This window comes from Diachasmimorpha longicaudata, chromosome 1, assembly GCF_034640455.1.
Source record: "Diachasmimorpha longicaudata isolate KC_UGA_2023 chromosome 1, iyDiaLong2, whole genome shotgun sequence".
Classification (NCBI taxonomy): domain Eukaryota; kingdom Metazoa; phylum Arthropoda; class Insecta; order Hymenoptera; family Braconidae; genus Diachasmimorpha; species Diachasmimorpha longicaudata.
In genome coordinates, this window is record NC_087225.1 from 882,015 (window position 1) to 902,057 (window position 20,043).

General features: G+C 35.1%; 3 protein-coding genes across 6 annotated transcripts; 1 reads left to right on the plus strand and 2 right to left on the minus strand.

Moving 5' to 3' along the window:
* Nucleotides 1–1,443: 1,443 nt before the first annotated feature.
* On the minus strand, nt 1,444–5,570 carry LOC135168600 (zinc finger protein 423-like). The gene is made up of 3 exons (XM_064132976.1): nt 5,321–5,570; nt 4,540–5,216; nt 1,444–4,341 (listed from the first exon to the last, which is right to left on the minus strand). Exons 1-3 carry the CDS (start codon nt 5,345–5,347, stop codon nt 3,963–3,965), a joined length of 1,083 nt encoding a protein of 360 aa, XP_063989046.1. The 5' UTR covers nt 5,348–5,570; the 3' UTR covers nt 1,444–3,962.
* A 646-nt stretch (nt 5,571–6,216) lies between these two features.
* On the plus strand, nt 6,217–14,515 carry LOC135168585 (tetratricopeptide repeat protein 5-like). 4 transcript variants are annotated; one of them, XM_064132943.1, is made up of 9 exons: nt 6,217–6,495; nt 6,604–6,954; nt 7,525–7,767; nt 8,115–8,168; nt 8,767–8,952; nt 9,928–10,100; nt 10,589–10,733; nt 10,824–10,947; nt 11,902–14,515. In XM_064132943.1, exons 1-8 carry the CDS (start codon nt 6,412–6,414, stop codon nt 10,941–10,943), a joined length of 1,356 nt encoding a protein of 451 aa, XP_063989013.1. In that variant the 5' UTR covers nt 6,217–6,411; the 3' UTR covers nt 10,944–10,947; nt 11,902–14,515. The 4 variants fall into 4 exon arrangements, with proteins under 4 accessions (XP_063989013.1, XP_063989023.1, XP_063989033.1 ...); XM_064132953.1 differs by having other exon boundaries at nt 11,996–14,515; XM_064132963.1 differs by having other exon boundaries at nt 12,714–14,515.
* Nucleotides 12,316–14,475, minus strand: LOC135168607 (torso-like protein). Its single transcript, XM_064132987.1, has 2 exons — nt 13,846–14,475; nt 12,316–13,061 (listed from the first exon to the last, which is right to left on the minus strand). The coding sequence occupies exons 1-2, from the start codon at nt 14,473–14,475 to the stop codon at nt 12,666–12,668; spliced, it is 1,026 nt and encodes a 341-aa protein (XP_063989057.1). The 3' UTR covers nt 12,316–12,665.
* Nucleotides 14,516–20,043: the final 5,528 nt, after the last annotated feature.

Here is a 20,043-nt window from a genome sequence, read left to right on the forward strand (position 1 = left end):
TCCCCTCGATCAAGCCAACTTTCACCCCTTAATCGCAAAAAATAAAAATAAAAAAACATGGGAAGCTTGTTTGATGTCCAAAAGAATAAAAAAGATTAATCTATTCATTTCATTTGATATTTATTTAGTCATTTGAAATATCTCAGATTTGAGGTTGCTTCACCCCATTTCTATGGGGTAGCATAATATGGGGTATGTAAAATTAAAAAACCGAAAATTCAACGAAAACTTCGTTTCTCTTCGCAAGCGAAAGCGACGGATATGAAAAAAGAAGTCGCAGTACAAATGATAAGAATTTATCAAACTGTTTCACAAATATCTTTAACGACGTTTTGGAAGAAAGACGTTAACAGACTTTATCATTCCATAAACTGAGAAAATTAATTTTATGGTATTACATTTTTCTTGTTAGTCCAATTGTGCGTTTCAAGCTCATGTTCATCCTTCCATTAATTCGCGATAAAAATAATTCATTAATACAAAAAATATTAGTTCTCATTCCACATTGTACAAAAAACAAACTATAAAAAAAATACGCGCGAAACTTTCTTGAAAACGCAATTCTCTAGATTATTCTCCCAATTAAAAAATTATCACAAATCCGACAGCGACACGTGGAAGCATCAAAATCACTTCCAAGTATCAAGACCACTTGAAGCTATTGAAATTGACTGAAAAGAGCGAAAGCAAAAAATTGTATCGAACCAGTATCGCAGCAAAAAAAAGGCTGAAAAGTCAAATGCCAACAATGGGATCACGAGCCACGCCCTGGTACGCCAATCGAGTGGATTTACTTAATACAAATAGTCACCAAAGAGGCATGAAACGCACCGCAGATACAAAATTTTATATATATATATATTCAGGAAAGCCCGGGAAACGATACCCAAACGTTACTGGAGTAAATTTGACGTTAACTAAATAAACACATTTTACCCCAAAGTATCAGGGGTACCGGCTACTTTTGAAGTGGTGATGATGCTTGACGCCAATACCTCACCGGGTGTCTTTTCATCTCATTGTAGTTGAGCTGCTGTCGGCACCTTTTTTGTTAACGCTGTAGAACATATTTTTCCACACTCGCTTTTTACATGAATTCTGTGTCAGCCACTGTTGGGATACCCATGCTCGATTCAACATTCGATGATTTTTTTTTATTTTGGATGAGAATAAAGACGTGTAAACCAAAAATCAAGAATTTCTTTGCCACCTTACGAGGACAATGCAACCGTGAAAATCAAAGCCACCGCCGGAGATAGAGTGACTCGTTCGGAGTTATTGACATCAATACATTTAGCATTTTGGCAATAGATATCGTTCATATTGAAGAAGAACTCAATATTAATTATTAATTAATATTAAACTGTAAATTTTGTTAGTTTTGAGGACTTTATTGATGTCATTGTCGGAGTGATTAGTCAAATAAAGTTGAAAATTAATTTTTAATCATATGAAAATTATTATTTGTAGCTAAATACAGTCGTAGAATGATCGTAGAAATTTTACGTGGTGTAATTCAATTTATGAGAATTACAATGAAATATTAAGTAAAATACACAATAAAAAAGTTACAAACTTGCGACACACTTGAATTAAAAATGGAGTTGTAAGAAATAAATTGCCAGGGGAAAATTGTGAATCTATTGAGTAGATTTTTTATGATATTATATTACTCTTGATTTAAATAGCTCTTCACTGACGTACAGGCACAACAAAATTTTATTGATAAAGGTAGCAAATTTTTCAGAAAATTTAGTTGGATTTTAAAAATTAGGTGGAATTTCGTTTTGCTAGGTCAAGTATTTTTAATGTAGACCTTTCGCGGCTAAATTTACAGAACTGATAGGTTTTTTTGATTCAATTCAAAAGAAAAAGGGACAGTAATATCACAAAGATCCCATTTTAGGAGTGAAAAGGCTATGATTGACATCAAACGACAATGTCATTCAATCCTACAGTGAGAGAAAAATATGGTAGATTTTATGAAGTATATTTTGTTGAATCCATATTCTTTCGTATGAAAAGAGAATTCTAGTGTTTCAACATTTTAACTCTTTATCTTCACAGTGGATTCCCGATAGAACATGGATAATGGCATACTCCGTTGAAAATGGGCCATTATTTCATTAAAAATATCTTATTGCATGCAATTCCATTGATATCACCTACTATAGGCTTTCAGATCGACGTAAGGCGATACATTCAAATAACTATTAAAATTCGATAAAATATTCAGGGAATACAAACCAATCTACGATAGATTCGAACCCTTATTTGATGGAGGCATGAGGTTCATGTCAGGACCTCTCAGAAACTGGGGCAATCAACGATTGAATCATATTGAATGAATTATTCCGTTGGCACCATTGAACAAGACCGAGTGGTTGAGTGAAAAAAAATCGTTCCGTTTAACTAAATTTTTCTGTTTTTGGATTTTTTAAAATCACGTCAAATCAATCGTTTCAAGTAAACTCAAATGCACTAATTACATTTTTATTAGTTCATTATATTTTTCTGTTTCCAACTGTGTCCAAAGTAAAATCGTTCCATTTTATTAAATTTTTCTCTCAATGTAGATTGGTCCCTCCACGATCCGTTTAGTATATATTTACACTGGCGATTCCTCATTATTTCAAATTCAGTTCTTACAGAGTTATTCTTTTTGTTTCTCATTACACAACAAAATGTAAAGGGCAAATAAAAAAAAATTGAAGAAATTATTTTCGAAATATACATTTACGTAAGATTTTTCCCCCAAAAATCTTGCGCAGGTTGTTTCCTCTTGCTGCATAAATAATGATAGAAATTTGAAATTTCTACAAAATAATCATTACGATCATTATAGTACATACACTTTTCATTCATTTAGCGAAATTTTATTGGCAAGTTATTAACAGTCAGACTCATCTTTATACTCGATCGATAAGAAGCGATCTTTATACTCGACCGATAAAAAGCGATTGTTGCTGAAGATTTAAAATTGATATATCATCCCGTTGCCATCAGAAAAAATCCTACAGTAATTGCAGATCGATTTCATCATTGACTCTTTTCGCATAAAATACGGAATAATGATTTCTTATGAAAGATATTAAGTTAGCCCCCTTTCGACTACAGTATCGAGTCTTCTCCATCGATATCGAAATTTCAAGACAGAAAGGTTCGGCTCATTCCCCCTCTTCTTTAGCCAAATGCTAAATACTAAGATAATCAATTCCTTCATCGGGAGTTGGAACCAAAAAAAACAGTAGAATATATTTTTGTTCTAGTAAATAGTTGACATTGATCAATTTCCTCAGAGATCTATATTCATACACTTTCATTGTCTAAAATCATGATTTTTTATGAATAATGTTGCGAACCCCCAAATTTGTAAAACTCGTGGTTAGATTTCAATAAGGGCAATCACGTTATTCCAGAGGATGATTGTACGACCTGAGAGGCGAAGCAACTCAATACTTATTTGGTAAAATAATTATGTTTCCCATTGTAAATTGAAATTGGAAATGAATTTGATAAATTCCATCGGAATTCAATAAAATAGTCCGACAATAAAAATTCGGAATCTCACGATAAATTCATAAACAGTCTGCGATTTTTGATTGTTTGAACTCCAGTAGAATAGTCATTAGAATACTACAACTAATGCCTCAGACTATTTTCAAAAAATTCTTCATACATGTTTCATCTTCAATCCTACCTTTAAAAAATATGACATGGGCATTTACAAGTTCATAACTAAAGACTCCTATCACAAGTTCAATAAAACATGACAAATGTAATCTGGCGTTTATTCATTCGAAATAATCCTATTTTGAAAGAAATGTTAAGAGACTCTTATGATTGCGAGAACTCTCCAGGAAAAGGTTCCCACTTATGAGATTTTTTGAGAACTGTTTATTCGCGGTACTTTACAGAATAACAGAATGAGATTGACCCTCGTTATATTTCATTTTCCCACCCTAAACGATTACTGTAACCACTGACGAATTATGATTCGTATGAGTCTTCACGTGACTCAGCAAGCTGGAATGGTTGGCAAATATTTTTTTGCACACCGTACAATTATGAGTACCTGAAAAATGACTGGCAAGATGTTGATTTAAGACCTGAGTATTATCGAATTGTTTCTTGCAGATGGAGCATATCTTAGATAATTCCTCGGGCGTCGAAGATGAACAAATGTGAGTCTCTGCTGCATCTGCTGTATTGAATGTCTGAGTGCAAATGGTACATGTCAATTTGAAATTTCGTTGGTCACTCAAGTGCATATCTGAGATTTTCTCGGGAGGCTGAAGAAGTGAATTAGCGACATTCATTTGATGGAGTACCATGTGATTTCTGGAAAGATAATGGAATAAACAGTAAGAGATATTGTTACTATAAAAAAGAGAAATCTCCCATTATATTTTTAATTCAGTAACAAATCAAATAAGACATATGTCAGGTAGAAAAATTTCCCTTTTTGTGACAGGATAAACAAAACAATCACCCGGAAAATCGTAAATTAATTAAATGTGTGATAGAAATAATAATTACCTGTAATTCTCATCGCCCTTCACGTTAATACTACAGATTCCGCACTCATAAACTAGCCTATCGATGACTTCCTTCACCTCATCAGAGTCAGCATTCCACCCGACATCCACAGTCTCCCAATGGCTCCCCTTGACGTGAATCTTCAAATTCTTCGAACAGTCATAGCTCTCCTCACACAAATGGCATTTGTAGATGAGCAGTGCATCATCTCCTTGATGAAGAACTTCATGTTTATCACAGGCTACTTGAGACACAAAAGGTGCGTCACACAATTGACAAACAAAATGCTTCAACTGATGATGAGTAAAAAGTGCTAAGAGCGAGTCCAAATGCTCCTGACACACTGGGCACTTATTCCTATTGTTTGATTTCTTTTCGCTGCACTGAGGTCGAATCTCCCCACGATGTGAATTATTTATCAGCTTCACATCTTCCTGGGGACGATTTCCAGACCGTTCATCAAGTATTTCCCTGAGTTTTTCCATTTTTTCACGTCTGCTCGATGCCAAAAGGGCCGGTTTCTTGCATTTGGGTCCTGGTTTGGCTCTAATTTTATCGATTTGTATCATGAGCTTGTAAACCTTTCCTTTCAACTCGAATTGCTTTGAGTACTCACTGGCGATGCCATTGTGCTTGACAAGAGGAATTTTAACATTCACATGATTTTGTTTGGCAATCTAAAGGAAAAAAGTAGATTATCAGAGACGTGTTTTGCTTGCAATGAATTTATCGATATGAGAATTATGGATATATAAGTGCAGGAATATTGTTGACCACTTACCTGAGCTGTAACTCCAAGTGGTGTCATGTTTATCGAGAGATTATGGCAATTACAACAACGTAATATTAGTTTTTAACCTGTTAGACACTGATATATGTGGAGTCGTGTCCTGAAGTAATAGGCGATAGGCCTTTGTAAATGTTTTCGAGGTTGTGACGCGTTACAACCATTTGCATCATAGAGGATAGACTAAAGCAGAGGTTCAAATCCTGGGGAGTCAGACAACCCCACGCCAACGTTAGTGATGACCAAAGAGGATAGGAGGCTCGGTTCTGGGGGTTTGAATGACGCCAGGCACCAAAGAGGATAGACCAAAGTAGAGGCTCAGTTCTGGGGGTTTGACTGACGCCAGTTTCTCCACGTTACCGACATGATTTCACCCCCGAGGAGACGGGGCGCCACGAGTCCTACTGGAGTATCTCCATATCGGCCAAGCGGGGGAGCTCCGTTCGTACTTGTTCAACTGTACAAATGATCAACTGTACACAGAATTTTCAAACGGTGAGAGCACCGTTTGAAAATTCTAAAATTCTAAAAAGCTAGGCTGTACATGTGGACCCAGCGCCACATGTACAGCCTAGCTTTTTCTCTCGACAGTTGAATCCCTTCACAGTAGTGCTCTCGCCGTCTGAAAATTCTGTGTACAGTTGATCATTTGTACAGTTGAACAAGTACGAACGGAGCCCCCCCGCTCGGCCGATATGCAGATACCCCAGTAGGACTCGTGGCGCCCCGTCTCCTCGGGGGTGAAATCGTGTCGGTAACGTGGAGAAACTGGCGTCAGTCAAACCCCCAGAACTGAGCCTCTACTTTGGTCTATCCTCTTTGCCAGGCACTCCACGTTACCGACGTAGTTTCACCCCACGGGAAACGGGGCGCCACAAGTACTTGAGCCTCTACTTTAGTCTATCCTCTTTGTACATCTGCTGACACGAGACATAACCTCACTTTCTACCAATACTTTAGTTTCAGTATCTAATAAATCTACGTTTCATTCCAGTGTTTATGAGAATTGTTCTTTTTATGGATGAGAGAAGATTGAACAACTCCTTAATGAACGAAGTGCGGTGATTGTTGCTGACACAACAAAAATGTCGGCGACTATCGATGATAAAATCGTTGCCGGGGCAAAGGGCCCCAGTGAAGTCAAGGAAGATCCAATTGTTGCTCTTACTGTGAGTTATTTTCATCAAAAATATGGTTTCTGATCTATCCAATTCCTCTCGTATTGACAATTTGTCCTGATTTTGACTAAACGATACTAATTTGTCAAAAACTTCTAGGAGCGAGTGGAGGTATTGTACCGTTTTCGTGATCGCTATTTCGAGAATCACTCCATTGACAACGCCATAAACAAAAACAGTGACATTGAACAAGAGATGAAAGAGGCATTGGGGAAGTTCGATGAGTTCAAGGGATATGAAATCGATGGCTGCAGAGCCAAATATTACTATCTTAAAGGAAAAGCTTACAACGTTGTCGATAGATTCGTTCCCCAGGCTGAGGAGCTGCTTAGTAAGGCTGTGAAACTGGAGCCCAAGTTGATTGATGCCTGGAACGAGCTTGGAGAGTGCTACTGGAAAAATGATGACATCAAACAGGCGAAAAATTGTTTCGTGGGAGCTTTACCTCATGTAATTAACCTCACGAAATACCAAGTGGGAGAATAAGTTCGAATATTGTTGCGTAGTTTCATAAAGAGTTCAATAGTGAAATGGTAAATCAAGATAAATTGACCTTTCTCTTAGTCGAGTTTTTCAACTATATCTTCGAAACCAGGAGAGATAGCGAAATTTTTATGATTATTTGTTTAATACTACTCAATTTGTTTCACAAAAAACGTTATGATAACAATTTGGCCAATCTCTTTTACCTTCCGAAATATCCATCAAATACTGACCAATACCCAGAACTGACTTATCTCGTTTTACCACTTTGCTAATGAATTATCAGGAGCAAGGTCGGCCTCTTTTGTCGATATTATGGCGATGTTTTATATTTTTAAAATTTTTCGAAGACATTTTCTTGAAAGAAATGGCAAAAGGGTAATATAACAAATTTTCGTAATGAATTAATTTAATTTAAATATACTTTTACACAGAAAAACATGAGAAGCTCAATCTGGTAGATAAAAATATATGGTTGGTCCTTGAAAATGTGTGGATCATCTTGTTCAATAATTGTTTACTGTTATTTCATTCCAGGGTAGAAACAAAACATCCTTGAGGAATTTATCAATGGTGCTGAGGCAGGAATCAGCTGATAATCAGAAACAGAGAATTGAAAATATCAAACTCGGGGTGGAGTATGCAAAAGAAGCTGTGGGGATGGATACCAGTGATGGCATATCATGGACGATTCTAGGGAATGCCTACTTGGCATCTTTCTTCATTATTGCACAAAATCCTGCCACCTTGAGGCTTTGTATGTCAGCTTATGCCCAAGCAGTAAGTTCCCTCTCGCTTCTGCATCAAGCAAGAAATCATTCCTTGATGAACCATTAATATTCACCCACATTGAAAAAATCATCCGAATCATTGTATAGATATCCTCCTAACTGTTGGATTCAGTAAAAAAACGTCATTCAACTTTTCACAATAAACTTTTGAATTTACTTTCAATTTATTAAACATTTCAATTCAGCACAAAAAAATATTACTCGGTAGTATTCTTACTGCCAATTATCGTGATATACCTTCCCTACGTAATCAATGAATGGGTTTTCAATTTATTTCATTCAATTACTTCACAAGATCCAGCAGAATTCTTATTTATATAATTGTTTCTATTTCAGGAGAGAGATATCGTAGCCAAGAGTCAACCTTATCTGTTTTTCAACAAAGCTACGGTAAAGTTACTTCTTACAAAAATTAATTCTGCCATCATTTCAAAATAAGTTCAACATGCCATTTTAGATTTTTCTTAAATATTTTTGAAGAGGCGGGCTGACAGAAATTTATTAAAGGAGAATTGTTATGAATTTTTCAATTCACAAACTATTACAGGGCAAGAGTTTGTTATACACTGAAGATCGATTATATCCTTCCCCCACATTTCCTTCCCGATATGTAATCCTGGATTTTTTATTCTCATGCCATTTTTCCCCCGAAATTTTCTCTCCACAAATAAACAGAGGCAATAATGCACTTCTCAATTTTCATTGTTTATTTCGTAAAAAGAATTGAACAACTCATGGCTTTGACAATCTGTAAAACATAAGTGGGAATTTTTCGACAATACGGAATGCTCGGGCGCACATGGTTACAATAAACCTATTGCAAAGCTCTTGATATTGATTGATAAGTTCTCCTTTTTAAACGATTTTGGGATAATTATCTCTAGAAGCCACGGATATTTGAATTTATTGAAAAAAAATGTTTATCGTTCTTACCCCTTCCCTATAAAATTCGTGCATGCTCTTTATCTCATTTAATTTCGTACAACAGGCATTGAAGTATCAAGAAGAATATGAACTAGCACTGGAGGCATTTAAACGTGCCATGTTGCTAGATCCCACCTGGGAAGTGCCAAGAACAAAATTCGATGAATTACTCAAATACCTTAGAGACGTACAAAATTCCATCAGTACCAATGGAAGATTGAAGCCAAAAAGACTGTACCAGATGATTCAGGTAAGGGGTTAAATCCAATGCAATAAAATAATCAGTAATAAAATAGAAGAAATCTTTACTAAAATAGTCAGTAATTGGGTCACAATCGGTTGATAAGTAATACATATTTGGAAAATTCATCGGGACACGAGAAGATCCACGTCAAATCGATGGATAAAAAAAGTTTATCATAGGAATTTTCATCTCATTTACCGTCTGAAAAGAGGGCAATTAGACGAAATATAAAGCGAGCAAGCGTTGTACACGAAACAAAACATAAGAGAAGTTAGTAGCGAAGTGGTAAAACAAGAAGAGTGCCTTACGACTATTGATTATCTTTTATGAATATCTCGGTATCTAGAGAAAATAGGGAAATTTTCATTATAAGTTTTTTTGTAGACCGAATTGAACGCTACAATAAATTCTAATACAAAAAGTCAGCCATCTCTCTTAGATTTAGAGTTATTGCTCAAAAACTAGACTCAGATATGTCAACTCATTTCGTTTTGTCACTTGACTAGTCGAATGTAATGAATGACTATGAGAATGAACTCCCCGCTCAGAAAAATCGATTTTTGATCATTTCATCTTTTGTTAGCTCCAAGTGTTAATGTCTAAATCATAAAGTTGATTTGGGAGCAAGCAAAAGGACAAACACGTATCAATACGGAAAATAGTGGGTAAAAGAAAAGGAAGGGAACTGAATTAATTAATGAAAAAAAATGAAAAATGAAATGCTTCAAGAATCAAAGAAAAAAGTAGAATATGGAAGGAGGTTGCAAGGGATCCATTCGGCGGCTTGTTACCAATAAAATTGGTGGAATAAAAAATTTAAAAAGAACTAGATATAAATAAAGTATGTAAATAAAAATAATATAAAAATAAGTAAGTTGCCTGCACATTCCGAATTACCTCCTTCATAGTTTTTCTGTACAGCTAACGTCTTTCATTTATATTTTGCGGCTTCTTATTATTACGAATATCCTGCTTTTTCAGGCCCTAGACAAGAAACATTTGGGTCCATACAAAGAAGGCTCATACACTTCCGGAAATAAATCGGTAAAATTGGAATTATCCTCTTGCAAAGACTTGACCCCTGGGATTAATGTTGAAAGAGTTGTTTTTGGAAAAGTCGTTTGCTGGATACGCGATTCAGATGCTGTTCCATTGTAAGTACTTAAGAGAAATCTCAACATTACGGAAATCAAATTTAATCCCAATATTGTTGTCAAGTTTTACAGCAAATGAACAAATGTGCCAGTTTTGTGCCAGTTTTGCAGAACTTGACACCTTTATTTGGTTGTAATGAAGTCACCAATAAATATTCCGATTATTTTGAAGGTCTCCCGGTATTATAAATAGGAGGTAACATTGGGTAATAAGATTGGATAAGAAGGACGCAATGCTAGATCTTTTTCTGCTCTCTACATAGATTTGATTTGATTAAAAACTTGAACAAATAAATAACTAAAGACCAATAAGTAAATAAAAATGTAGAATTCAAGACGAGAATGGTCTTGTGATAGCTTCGGTGACAGTTACTCATTTTCAAACTATTGGAACAATTAATTTAATTTTGCGATGGATTTTTTGCTTGTATAGGTCATTATTACTGCTGAATTAATCTACTAATGTAAAATGTTATTTATCATTGCAGTTCTTTTTGTATGGTCGACGAAGACAAAACTTGTATAGCAGTAACTGTTTATAATTTGGCTGAGGGTCGTGGTGTGACTGTCGGGGATTCAGTTGCGATCCCGGAGCCATTTCTGACTCATCAACAATTCTCCTTCTCTGGAAATGTTCGTAAACCGTCATCAACAAATTTTATTGCTTTCCTTGTTTGCCATGAACCAAGCAACGTCATAATTTTTCTCAATTTTTCCCCCTAGGAATTTGATTTCAAGTCCATACGCGTTGAAACACCTGTCCTACTAGTTGTAAATGGTAGAAAGTTGGGTAGAGATCAGCAGGCAGGCGCTAAACTTTCGAGCCACAAGAGACCCGACTGAACTCGTAAGTCAAATGTGTATCAACAATTTTAAACTATTCCATTTGCATCGGGGGAAAATTACACAAACTCGATAATTCGTCTGTTGAAACTTCGAAATGTTAAGAGCTGAAGCAGAATTATTCTAACGACAAACATCGATTGGATAATTATATAGGTTCTATGGTTGTTTCCGAGGTAGGCACGCATGAAAAAATTTAATTCGAAAATGTAACATCGGCTGGAGAATTCTATTCAATTTTTAAATTATTTACGACTAAAGGTTTTTGAAGAAGTCACATTGTTTTAGAATTTTTTTTTGTACAATTTAATCAATTGCTATATTTTTTATTATGGAATTTTCTGGGCCAAATTTTTTTTGTAAAAGTGTTTTGGTGAAAAAAGAAAAATCAACTAAAAAAATGAAGAAAAATTATGGTGTTTTTCAAGAGAAAAGATATAAACAAAATATTTAAAAAATCAAACTCCACAAAATACATTTTTTTGAAGATGTTGTCAATTCAATAAATTCATTTATTTTATTTCAATATATTTTGTACTTCAATAAATTGAATAGATTGAAAACAAATTCCTACCAAATGTATTTTGGTTTGTAAAATTGATTGTGCGCCAGTTTAAGGACATTTAACAATTGATCAGTCTGTCAACGAAGTGGCAAAATCATAGAAATTAAATTACTCAATCACCTTTATCAACTTCTACGTAAGTGTTTGAAGCTAAAGAAAACCAAGGAATTAAAATTAGAACTTCATATCCATGAGACATTGAAGAATTATTTTGAGGAAAGCTCGTGGTTTCCTTGAGATTTAAATATTCCCTAAAATCTGTATTAATCGGAAGCTATTTAGGAATCTTTCTGATGCATGATCCATAAATATAAATCTCAGTTGGCCAATGAACTTACCTCTCCCCATTCTGACACTTCACTGTCTAATTTTCATCGATGATGATTTTATTAGGAGGGACCCAATGAAATTTCAGAATCAAGTAACCAAAATCTTAAAATTCTATCTTCGAGGGAATTAAATTATTCAACTGTATTTCTAAAACTAGATCATCAAGAGACGACATTAACCGAAGAACACCAGACTATCTGTGAGTCCTGTCATAGGAAACGAAAAAGAGAAGCTATCTATAGGAAAACAATTATTAAAAAAGCTAGGAGAATAAATTAACGAGTGGAGTGATAAAATTAAGTGGGCGTATCAGAGAAACGAATGTCCTCTCGTGTTATTTCCTGAGACTCTTAAATCAAAACAAACACAATCGCAAAACTCATCGAATTTCCCTGACATTTTGCCACTTCACTCACGAACAAATTCAAAATAACGAGTAACGCTTGTGATATGGAAAATACTGAAATAAATAAAACGTTTGTATAAAAGGTTTTTCTATTAACGATTACATAATAAATACTTATTTATAACAATAACAGATTACATTTTCGTTGGTAATTAATGGAAATGAGGAGAGCACTTGGTGTTTGTTTCTTTTTCACATAAAAAATATAAATGAGCTTGAGTTCATTAATTTCATTCAGTCTGACACCGAGATCACCACAGAGTAATAATCCTTGAGTTCACAGAATCACTGAAGTTTCTCAATGAGAGAACCTCGAACGAGTCACATCATAGCCATCAATACTCCTGGAACACAGTTGATTGGCGATGATACTCACAACGAGGATAAAATCCATCGTATCACAGTGATAAACTCTATCACATCACATGTTGACCTCCCACAGTTTGAAGTAATTATCGATTACTTCCAGGAACCAATCACGTCTTTCAGCGTCCTTGAAATGTGGTGCTAAGGTGCGCAATTGTAGTTGAAGTACAGCTTCATTATTCAACAATCCGTCGAGTTCACCCAACAAGCTGGCATCACCATGAAGCTTCAGGAGGCTTGCATATGTGAATATGTAATACTCCACTCGGAGACTGTCAATCGCCCATGCCTCCACTGATTTATTGCCACTCGCTGATTGTATGGCACCCATGTGGTTAGCGTACCAAGGTGAAAAATAATTACGTAGTTCGCGACTCGATAGGTCAGCAACACCATGTGTCTTCAGTCGTTCTTTTATTCCTCGGTATACTTGAGGAGTGTATACGAATACCTGAAATTTAGAAAAATATATCAATATTTTTGGTTCCCAATGCAAGCGTTATCTATAAGCAATTTTGCTAATTTTCCTTTTGGTAAAAAATGCAAAATTTGTTGAAAATGTGCGAAGTCTTCGTGAGCAGAGGTGATTTTTTTATTTAAGAAAAGATATAGATGGGTAAAAACATTCCAAAAAATTTGAAATTTGGTGAGATATTAGGTAAGAGTTGAAGCTAACCCTGGACCCAGGTTCAACTCAATCGGTAAAGTCGTTTTTGAGAAATCGTGATTTGTTTACAAATCGTTTTTTCGAAATATCTCCAAATCTAAGCAATGTATTTCGTTTTTTTTCTTTTCAAGCATGTTTATTGGAAAATACGTACTTTTCGAATAACCGTACAAAATAATAATAGTTTTTGCATTTAAATTTTTACTTTTAAATTTAGACTTTTACAAATAATTTTTCTATCACTGCACGCAATTTCGTGTCTAAAATTATTTGAATATTGAGCACCAGGCGAGTGAGTAATTCACCGATTTCTCCGATTGGATTGTTATAATAAAAAAAACGTTAAGACATTTTTTTTTCGTACTTGCATAAGGAATAATTTTGTATTCATGTTTTTTTTCTCTATTGTCAATATTTGAGGGAGATTTTTTTATCTTTGTCTTCTTCAATATTAAGACAAACTATAGAATCAGAAAACAAAAAACTCCTGATGGCTGGACTAGTAGATTGATTATCGTTGTGAAATGGTCACAGTGCACCCATCGTTAGATGTTAAAAAAACCCTCACCTGATAAAGGGAATTGCCAGTGACGAAAGACGATATGTAATGTGATCCAAAATTCTTGATAAACGTGATAACACTGACAGTATCCCCAACAGTAATATTATTCATTTCCCTAGCGACACTTTCATCAAGAACAAGATTTTCCGACACTCCAGCGAGTTTTTCCTGATCTCTGAATCTAGCAACTCGCACTAGCACATAACAATAGTCCCCCGAAATGAACGACGAATTTATCCCCAAATTTCTGGCCATTGCTGACGTTGACCAACTCGCTGTAAATGCCCTCCAGGGTCTGTCCAATGTTTCAAAGGAGAAATCACGAAAGTAAGCCTGCAAAAGTTGTCTGACATTGTCACAAAATTCCATGTGAAAGTCTCCTTCGAATACCGCTGCACTCTTTGCACGTTGTCTTGGTGGTGCTGGTTGGGGATTTTGAAAGACATCCACTGTTGGCTCACGAAATATCCACTTGTTTGTGTCATTTCGTGGTACAACTCTCATACTTATGCTCAGGTAACCGTAACGAGCGAAAATATTTACAGCACCACCGAGACGGGGATTTTGGGCACTGGTTAAGTGAATCCTAGCGATCACAACTACCGCCAGGACGAGGAAACGCAGACGTTTCCACATCTCAATTGGCAGTTGATGTGGCGTCTCTCAGGGTGAACCTGAAACAAAAAATTGAAAAATACTATAGTCAAAGGATATAATGGAGGAGCTTTTTATTATGAGGGAGTGGGGGATTGTGGACATATTTTACTGTTATTTTTTTTCTTTTTTATGTTAACAATTTCGTTAGCAGCGGACCCTTTTAAATTGCCTTCTGTATTCCAATTTTATGATACTATATAATAAACTACTTTGAGTGGAGGGATAATGGTGGCATTAGCAACGAATAGAATCCCCAAGATTGCTAAAATATTAACCAGAATAAATATTTGCAATATTTACAGTCTAATATTTCCGAGTATTCCACTTCTTTCCGCACAAAACTCACATTTTTTACCATTTCTCCACCAGTTTCTGACGAAATTGACGTTAATAAAAAAACCCTTTATCATTATTTAATAATGCACGAATTAAAATTCGAATTCTCAATTAAAACAAAATGAAAAACCCATATCCATAACTTACTTCATTAAGCGAATCAAGTACCACAACAAAAGCCACCACAATAATTTCGCTGTTTCCCTTAAATTCCTAGATATTTCTCAGCGATAATTTAACTTATCTCCTTTCCCACTTTGCAACTCACCTCACTAATTTCCCAATAAAAATTCAATCGATTTTTATTTAATGATCACAACAATAACAACATACCTAATAAATTGTTCGTTCCTTCATAATGTCGCTATAGTTGAAAACTACTACCGCGACTACTAATTAAATCTTTGATCACGTAAATTTCATGGTATTCGTCTCATTAATCACTGATACCCCTTCGAAATTTTTTTATCTCCCTCGGGAGAAATTACTGATGCAAATAATAACATCAAGTTCAACACTCGTTGCAACGTGTACAACAAAAGGAAGACTGTAGCATAGTTGCTGCGTTTTAAGTACTGCATTCTCAGAGTCTTGTGGCCTTCATCCCCACTACCTGTTGAAGAGGGTAAGGTGGAATAGTGAGTTGTTCGGGGTGGAGGAGGGGTTTGATATGAGTAGACACTTAAATCCGGAAAGTAAGGTCGAAGTAGTTTGATTTGCACGTGTTGATTACGAGATATGACAGTTTGAACTTGGCGCTTTGTGCTAATGCTAAATCAGGTGATTGATTTCATGATTAACTCAGGTAAAGGGGAACAAACGGAACGATTTGCCGGAGACTTGTCAGTCTTGGATCCTAGGAATTATTCTTAGTCTAGTCTTATGACAAAATGATTGCTGATTTGAGCCGACTTCGAAGTGATTTTTTGCCGTTTTTTATTTCGAATAACTTCAATTGATTTCGAATTGCTTACTTCAGTTATGAGAATAAATCCGAATGATGAAATGGTATCTGAGAATTAGGAGAGGAATTTTTAAAAATCATAGGACTGCACTGGTTTTTCATGATTTCAACTCAGAATGACTCGCTGACTACATCAATAGCTGTTGCGTACTGACATTTATAAATTTTTTTATTAATTAAAAGGAAATAGAATTTCATTAATCTGCGGACGCGGGAAAGTAAGTTCACCTTTCCACTTTGAAACTAACACAGACTTTGGCTAGGCACATAAAAGACAACAAGTCATAGGAAATTCTTGAGAAACAAAGGGTTCGCCTGGGAAGCCTCGAGAAAATCACGAAGGAAAGGGAATTTTGGATAGTAGACATTTTTTCTTATAGCGTTCAAGTCTCTCGGAAGGGGAATTCCCCATTTCTTGCCTGTTATCCCGGTCGCTGTATTACTGGACACCGCAGGTGTTCTCCGGGTGTGGAATATTCGTCTTGCGTCCCAAGACCATATTTCTCTCCGATCCTTTTTTCGCCTTTTTATAGTCATATTTTCCTTTATCGTTTTTCTTGACTAATACCATTTCCGAAAACCCTTCTCGCTATTCCCAATCAAGGCAGAGTCCTATTACGAGCCCTAAGACGCTACCCAATCGATATTGAATCATTACAAAATATTGAGAAAATATTTTAGAATTAGAATGATAACGTCTGGAGTTTCATAAAAAGATTTTGTTTAAAATCTTGAACAAAATCCATCCTCCGGATTCCAGAGATGCATTTCATACATAACAAATGAGCATTCCGAAGGTTTAACCAGTTGACATTACTTCTGAGCAAAGAGAAAATATTTCAAAAAATTACGTGGAAAATGTAATTGGAGTGAAGTTGAATACGTGACTTTTCGACCATTTTTTCCCAACAATTTAATTAATTAATTATTAAATTTCACGATTAAAATACTAATTTCTGTCGAAAGCCTGAAAAGCATTTTTATGATACCAATTGTGTCGAAAAAGTCGCTCAATGCAGCATAATATGGCTTTCGGTGCCCATCACAATGGAATTTGATTTAGCTATGAACGCCAAAAGCTTAAAAAAACAGGTTAGGCCATGCCATATGATAAACATTTGCTTTAACTCTAAATATTTAATCCCTCGTATGGGAGACATTAAGTTGCAGTTCTTTACTATACATTAATCATAGTTAAAAGTACTACACTGGATAATTTTTGACAATAAATAAAAATGGAAAATTATTGAGAAGTACTTTCGACTTACTTCTTACGAATCATATCCTGGAGAGGATATGTTGGCGGGACGTTGTTTACAGTAGTTGCTGAGGGGGGATGATGAAGACGATTTAAAAATTTTTTGCTGCATATACTGGTTGGCTTTGTTGTCAAATTTTTGAAATTACAAGAACCGTTGTATCTAAATTTTCAACGATGTGAAGTTCAATCCAATTTCACTTGAAATTGTTTATAAAATTCGTTATTCACATGGGAAATCTAGCGAAATTGAGTTAATCATATTTTGATGAATATCCTGAGATAATTTAAACAAATATGAAAAGATCCCAGTGTTCCGCAGTTTTTAAATAATTACTCCCACTTCTCTGACTTCTCTGATTTCAAATTTTCACGGAAAAACATATACTTGAATCAAGTATATTAATAGGGTTACTTTAAGGCCCGGTTGGATAGATTAAACTATTTGGAATGGACTCGTTTGTTTTTTTATTTTATTTGAAATTTTGGTGCAGTCCTGCATCAAGCAGAGAAGCATAAAAAATGAAAATATGCTGAAAAAAAGTAAAAAAAGGCATCAAAATATAGGGCCCAACATTTTTATTTCTATGTAAGGATAATTGCAATAAATGAAAAGCCGGAAATGTTTGATTTAATGGGGGAGAGGAGAGGGGAGGGCTATGAAAGTAAGCGATTTCTTGAGGAGTTCAGAGAGAAATTATTTTAGATTCTATTATCGTTCTCTGAAAAATGATTAATTCTTTGCGGAAATTATTTAATTCAAGTGTATGGGCCAGCTTTAAAATAAGTATATTATTATATACTTGTTTTAAGGATATAATTATGCTTAATTAGAGTATATTCGTTTTTGTGTTGCTTGATTTATTTATAGTGCACAATAAAATGGTGGGAAAATCAATTTCTTATGGATTTTACCGGTGAAAACTAAATATACTATAAATATCCATATAAACACTAAAAAATTGACGTCTTTAATTAATAGAATACTTAAAATAGCAATAACTTTCCTCCACATTTTCCGCACAAAGAGAAAAAATCAATTTACATTACTGGAAAAGTGTAATGAATCGGAAGTAAAGTGTCATCTAGGAAAAAAGTACTGAAAGAAATCAAATTTTCCTACTACGGTAAAAAACATCCTGGAAAATTCAGTGAATCAGGGAAATTTGCAAGGCGAATCGTTATTCGTCCATGGTTACCGTAGCCCAATTTATTAAACGTGAGAGAAATTTACACTAAAACATTAAAATCTTTCGCGCGCTCCATAAAAAATTATCTCAGTGAATGTAAATAATTATTCCCCAAAAGCGGTCGGTAAAATTTCACTTCAATTTGTCTCCGTGACCTTGAGATTGGAGAAAAAAGAGAATGATTGTAGTCATAAACCGCCAAAGAACGACGGAAATTCCATTTGTTATTTTTGGAATAATTACAATAACTTTCTCCCTTTGGGTCATGGAAGTTAATGGTTGAGAGAGATTAACTCCACAAAAGGATAATTATGACATCCATCGGTACTTTTTTTCCCCGAACAGATCGTAAAATATTCTCCATAAACAGGTATTTTTTCATTGAATTACCAGAAGATAAATTTTCTAGAAAACTTCTAATACGAGTACTGGAAAAATATCACAATCCACCATCTGTACACGGAAAACAATATTCAGTAAAAATTAGATAACTATTCACGTAATTCATAGGCGAGAATACTTTGTTTAGTTACTTTTTGTAGGAAACGAGGAGAATAATTATGAAAGTGTCTATAAATTCTCTAGTTTACCAGAGAATAAATTCCATTACCACTGTTTCATCGCGCAATAATGACAGTCCCGATGGGAACTGCCCAGTATTGATAGTGATGGTGACGCCAATCTAGGGCCAACGTTACTCCGATAGTGAGCCTAGTTCATATCCTGGCTTGGAACTTTCTAGAGTGGTTCTGTCTTCACCCAATGGTCATACCAATGAAGTCATAAAATCATGGAAAATTTATTGGAGTCGATTATCCTTTATTTTTATTTAAAAAATCAATAATTGTCTTACGTTATTGGTTGATTAATTTCAAGTTGATTAATTTTTTGCAATTGTCCAATTGTCTTTGCTGATTTTTCTATTATTCTTTGCGGTGTACCATTTATTTATTTATAAGGCAGGATTGTCTTATGTTAATGGTTCATTAATTTAATGGACATCCCCTGCACGACTTAATATGTGCAATACACGGTTCTTTATACATTATGTTTAAGTATTTAATAGTAGGTTTTTACAATAATATTATAAATGGAAAATAAAATAAATATGCATTACTTGGCCTATGTTGGGCCTGATCCTGGGACCAACTGAGCATTCCCAATTTGATCTAATATTCAAGAAAAATTACATGTCCTTTCCGTAATTCTGGAGCGAAATTCGATTGTCGGAATATTTACGGAACTACTACACAATTTTTCCTAAAAATTTCGGAATCGATGAGCCAACTGCGACCTCCGTGATTTTTTCGGAATATTTCTCGCCATGTATGATGTTATTGGAGAAATAAGCTTAACTTGCCTTGCTCCAAGCCTGATTCAGGCTTGCTTCAATTGTTAATTCCTACCAGGGATGTATCTGTCGATCAATTAAACAAAGTCCTTGCCAGCTAATTTTTGGTAGTTTATTATACCACAGTTCCAAAAGTAATTCATGACCATTTTCACTTGGGCCATTCTCATGTCCCCATCCTTGTCCCAGTTCCCTAGACCGAGCCACTACCGTAATTCGAAAATTGACAATAACATTTGCGGTGAAGTGTCGTGTCCCGTGGTCGTAAGAATAAATGGTACACCACAAACGATAATAGAAAAATCAGCAGAGACGTTGGGAATTCACGATAATAAGAAATTGCAAGAGAAAATCACTTCTCTTTTTCAAATCCAACATTGTCCTTCCTCTCCCGGTTCCCATTAATATCTGTCCTATCAACATTGTCAAGGGACGATGAATTGGCTGA

Excerpts from the sequence above, each read along its gene's own strand:
- LOC135168600 (XM_064132976.1), bottom strand. The coding sequence starts at position 5,347 with ATGACACCACTTGGAGTTACAGCTCAG. Across the intron at positions 5,217-5,320 it reads CACTTGGAGTTACAGCTCAG|ATTGCCAAACAAAATCATGT; the intron begins GTAAGTGGTCAA and ends TTTTTCCTTTAG. Across the intron at positions 4,342-4,539 it reads AAGGGCGATGAGAATTACAG|AAATCACATGGTACTCCATC; the intron begins GTAATTATTATT and ends TTATCTTTCCAG.
- LOC135168585 (XM_064132934.1), top strand. The coding sequence starts at position 6,412 with ATGTCGGCGACTATCGATGATAAAATCGTTGCCGGGGCAAAGGGCCCC. Across the intron at positions 6,955-7,524 it reads TCGTGGGAGCTTTACCTCAT|GGTAGAAACAAAACATCCTT; the intron begins GTAATTAACCTC and ends ATTTCATTCCAG. Across the intron at positions 8,169-8,766 it reads TGTTTTTCAACAAAGCTACG|GCATTGAAGTATCAAGAAGA; the intron begins GTAAAGTTACTT and ends TTCGTACAACAG.
- LOC135168607 (XM_064132987.1), bottom strand. The coding sequence starts at position 14,475 with ATGTGGAAACGTCTGCGTTTCCTCGTCCTGGCGGTAGTTGTGATCGCT. Across the intron at positions 13,062-13,845 it reads CTGGCAATTCCCTTTATCAG|GTATTCGTATACACTCCTCA; the intron begins GTGAGGGTTTTT and ends TCTAAATTTCAG.